This window comes from Solanum lycopersicum, chromosome 12 (assembly GCF_036512215.1).
Source record: "Solanum lycopersicum chromosome 12, SLM_r2.1".
In the NCBI taxonomy this organism is placed as follows: Eukaryota; Viridiplantae; Streptophyta; class Magnoliopsida; order Solanales; family Solanaceae; genus Solanum; species Solanum lycopersicum.
In genome coordinates this window covers 38,829,702-38,834,079 of record NC_090811.1, presented here as the reverse complement: position 1 = coordinate 38,834,079, position 4,378 = coordinate 38,829,702, and the positions used below count along the sequence as shown (strand labels likewise).

Below are 4,378 nucleotides of genomic sequence, written 5' to 3'. Positions count from 1 at the left end.
CTCTTCATCAAAATCTGTATGAAAATTACAGTTGCACCAATCTATCCTGATTTGGCAGCTCAATTATACAATATAGGCACATATAAAATCATAACCTCATTAGGGACCTCGTCTTGCCACATACCCTCTCAGGTGTAACTCTTAATACTCTACCTTCATTGTCACAACTCAGATTCTGGAATCCGAACCACAACCGGCGTCGTTGATCTCTCATAGGTCACAAACAAGACTCTTCTTGCATTCATCACATTCACACGGTCAATTTTAGGAGAAAATTTGATACATTTTGTTTATAGTTGAAGTATACATGGACTTCATATAAACGCAACCGGAGACCTACGTCTTCGGCCATATAGTTCTTCAAAAGGTTCCATCCCAACACTCAAATTGTAGTTTTTATTGTAAGAGAAATTGATCAGCGGCAAATTATAATCCCAACTCTCCTTTAAGTCAATAACATATGCTCTCAGCATGTCTTCAAGAGTATGTATAATACGCTCTTCTTGTCCATCAAACTGTGGATGAAAAGCAGTACTAAGTTTCACCTGTTTGCCCAAGTCTTTTTGGAAAGACCTACAAAAATTAGATGTAAATTGGGCTCCCATATCTGAAATGATAGACAGAGGAATCTCGTGTCATCTCACTATCTCATCAATATAAAGCTTGACATAACCTTCACCTTTGTAAATAGACTTCACTGGTATTAAGTGACCAGACTTTGTCATTCTGTCAAAAATAACCCAAATATAATCATGTAGTTTTTTAGTCTTTGGTCGACCAACCACTAAATCCCCAGGCTTAAGGTGTTCTGCCTTAACCTGTTTGCAATTAAGACACTCCTCCACGAATTTAGATATATCTCTATTCGTGCCTTCCCACCAATAGACCTCATGATAGATCATGATGGCACTTGGTTGAATAGAATACCTGGAACAATGAGTTTCAGCAAAAATATTAGACCTCAAATTATAAAGATTGGGCACACATAACTTATTTTTGTACCTGAGTATACCATCCCCTCTAAGGGAAAATGAGTCATTCAAATTACTCATTACTGAGTTCTTCAATTCCATGAGTACTGGGTCAAGATGCTGATTGGCTTTTAAATCAACAAACAAATGAGGATTCGGAACTTGAGTGAACCGAAACACCCCCACTTTGTCCATCTGCCAGTCGTACACCCAATCAAGCTTATTGGAGTACCTCTTTAACCAGCTCATTCTTCTGTTCATCAATATGAGACATGTTTCCCACGATCAATTGACTCATTGCGTTAGTCACTATATTGGCCTTACCCCAGTGATAATAAACACTCATATCATGATATTTGAGCAGTTCTAGCCATCTCCTCTGATGAAGGTTCGACTCCCTCTCTGTAAAACATACTGAAGACTTTTATGGTCAGTATATAAATCAACATGTACATCATATAAATAATGTCTCCAATGTTTTAATACAAAAACCACAACAGCTAACTCAAGATCATGAGTACGATAGTTCTTCTCGTGGATTTTCAAAAGCCTCGATGTATATGCAATCACCTTGCCATCCTGCATAAGAACACATCCCAAACCTACTCGGGAAGCATAACAGTACAACACATATACTGCACCACTCCTCGACAATGTAAGAGCCGGGTCTGAAGTGAGGCAGTCTTTGAGATCTTGAAAGCTCTTCTAACATTTTTAGACCACTCAAACTTCACCTTCTTCTTCATCAAGGCTGTCAATGGAGCAGCAATAGTGGAAAAGCCTTCCCCAAACCTGCGATAGTAATTGGCAAAACTGATAAAACTGTTAATATCAGTAGGAGTAAGGGGTTTCGGCCATATATTTACTGCCTCAACCTTTTTAGGATTACCTTCTACACCTTGGTCGGTCATAACATTACTAAGAAAGGTCACTGATCTCAACCAGAATTAACATTTGTTTAATTTTGCATACAACTCATGTTCTGTTAGTACCTACAATGTCTTTTTCAATTGTACGTCATGCTCTTCTCTAGACTTACATTATATGAGAACGTAATCTATGAATACTATGACGAAGGAATCAAGGTACTCACAGATGACTCTATTCATAAGGTCTATAAATGTGGCATGTGCCTTAGTGAGACCGAATGACATGACCAGAAATTCATAATGCCGATATCTAGTACGAAAAGCTATCTTAGGGATGTCTTCTCGCCTCACTCTAAGATGATGGTAGCCTCACTGAAGGTCTATCTTGGAATAGAAATTCAAACCTTGGAGTTGGTTAAATAAATTTTCACTTATGGGAAAAGGGTACTTATTCTTTATAGTGACTTTGTTGAGTTGCCGATAATCCATGCACATTATAAGGGTTCCATCCTTTTTCTTTACGAACAATACAAGAGCACCCCATGGGGATATGCTCGGTTGTATGAATCCCTTATCAAGTAGATCTTTTAACTGAAACTTCAGCTTTTTGAGTTCAGCTGGTGTCATCCTATATGGGGGAATAGAAATTGGCTTGGTGTTAGGATCTAAATCAACACCAAAGTCAACCTCATGTTCAGAAGAATTCCTGGTAAATCATCCAAAAAGACATGGAAACTCACTCACTATTGATATTGAGTCTATGGAAGGAAATTCTGGATCTAAGTCAGTTACTCTAAGTGGTACAAATACCCCTTATTTATCATCTTGTTGGCCTCTAAGTGTGAAACAATTTGACTTACATGACTTGAACCATGCCCTTCCCATTACCACTCTAACTCAATTTGAAATTGAAACCTCACTACCCTCTTCGATAATCTATTATGGCATAAAACTTATGGAGCCATTCCATACCCAAGATTATATGAAAATTGATTATGGCTAATTCCACAAGATCAGCATCAGTTACTCTGTCAAGGATTTGAATTGGGCAAATTTTATGCACTCTTCCTGCTCTAATGTGTCTCCTATGGGGGTACTTACTAGAATCGGCTCATGCAGGACGTCAGGAAGCACATCAAATCTACTAGCTATCAAAGGGAAACAAATAATAGAGTGGATCCTGGATCTAACAATGCATAAACTGAGAAACTAATGGCATGCAACGTACCCGTGACAACATCAGCACACATCTCTTGCTCTTTTTTACCTTTCAGTGTATAAAATTGGTTCCTCTTAGAAGGTTCGGATGTAGAATTATAATTTGGCCAAGGTTGAGCATCTGCGTTGGCTTTATCCATTGTTTGAGGACATTCTCGAACCATGTGTCAAATTTTGCCACACCTGAAATAGGTAGTACCTATTAAATACTCACCTCAATGGGGATGTCCACATTTACCACGAATCTTGCTTTTTTGCTTGATGTTCCGATCATTTCCTTTTTGGGGGCCACACTCGTTCACTTTTGCATTCGCATTCCCTGAAGAAGTAGAATTACCTTATTTTCTCTTGAACTTAGGTATGTTCTGGAATCCAAATGAGCCCTTACCCTAGTTAGGACTATCCTGATCTGCAATCCTAGGCTTCATGCTTTCATGAACTCTCCTCTTACGGTAGCTCTCCTGCACTTGCTGATCATGCACCATCAACCTGCCTAGATCCATGCTATCATGCAACATGACTTCCCAACAATCTTCCACTAGATCCTCCGACACACCAGTCACAGACCTGCTCATTTCATCACTGCTATTTGCCACCAGAGAAGAAGCATACTTTCAGAATTTTAAAATTTTTCAAAGAATACGCCTTCACTTATATACCTCCCTATCTTAGGTTTATGAACTCTTCAACCTTGGCTTCTCATTTCTCGCTGGGGAAGAATATCTCTAGAAAGACAGTCTTTAGAACATCCCTAGTGATGGGAACATCTCCACGTGCTCGACTATCAGCCCACATTGAGTACCAAATCTGTGCCACATCCTTTAGTTGATATGCAATTAACTCATCCTTTTCCTCCACATCTACTCCGATGGCACAAAGGATCTTGTGAATCTTATGCGCGAACTCCTGCGGATCCACATGCGTCTTGAATCCGTGGTAGGTAAAAAGAGGGGTTCATTATGGTGAAGTCCCTCAGCCTGCTAGACATGGTGCCAGCATGAGGATTCTCTCTGGGAGCACCCTCTCTCGCGGCTTGAGCAGTGATGGCTTGATCCTGAGTAATGATGGCATGTGTCATCTGTAGCAAGTCATTCCTCACTTGTCCATCTTTCAACCCAGGTGGATTGACAGGCACATGACCAGCAACAACTGGGCTTGAGGAGGAACTTGATGCCCTCCAGCAACTGCCTCACCTACCCTCCTTCATGCATTTCACCGCGTATTCATTATCTACACATATATACAAGAATAGACTTAGATTCTTAATGACACAATTATGTCACAATACCACATAGCACGGTAGATAGTAGAAGAAGGGAA

The 4,378-nt window shown here is 39.9% G+C and overlaps 1 protein-coding gene across 1 annotated transcript; it reads right to left on the bottom strand.

The window, feature by feature from the left end:
• Positions 1-314: 314 nt before the first annotated feature.
• LOC138340352 (uncharacterized) lies at positions 315-3,198 on the bottom strand. Its single transcript, XM_069292067.1, has 7 exons — positions 3,032-3,198; positions 2,367-2,546; positions 1,613-1,763; positions 1,464-1,550; positions 1,003-1,166; positions 645-927; positions 315-545 (listed from the first exon to the last, which is right to left on the bottom strand). The coding sequence occupies exons 1-7, from the start codon at positions 3,196-3,198 to the stop codon at positions 315-317; spliced, it is 1,263 nt and encodes a 420-aa protein (XP_069148168.1).
• Positions 3,199-4,378: the final 1,180 nt, after the last annotated feature.

Bases quoted from the DNA above. Each gene is read 5' to 3' on its own strand.
- LOC138340352 (XM_069292067.1), bottom strand. From the start codon at position 3,198: ATGGATAAAGCCAACGCAGATGCTCAACCTTGGCCAAATTATAATTCT. The intron at 1,764-2,366 runs GTTCGTAAAGAA...TTACTATCGCAG, and splicing joins CCATGGGGTGCTCTTGTATT to GTTTGGGGAAGGCTTTTCCA. The intron at 546-644 runs GTGAGATGACAC...TTGGGCAAACAG, and splicing joins AGCTTTATATTGATGAGATA to GTGAAACTTAGTACTGCTTT.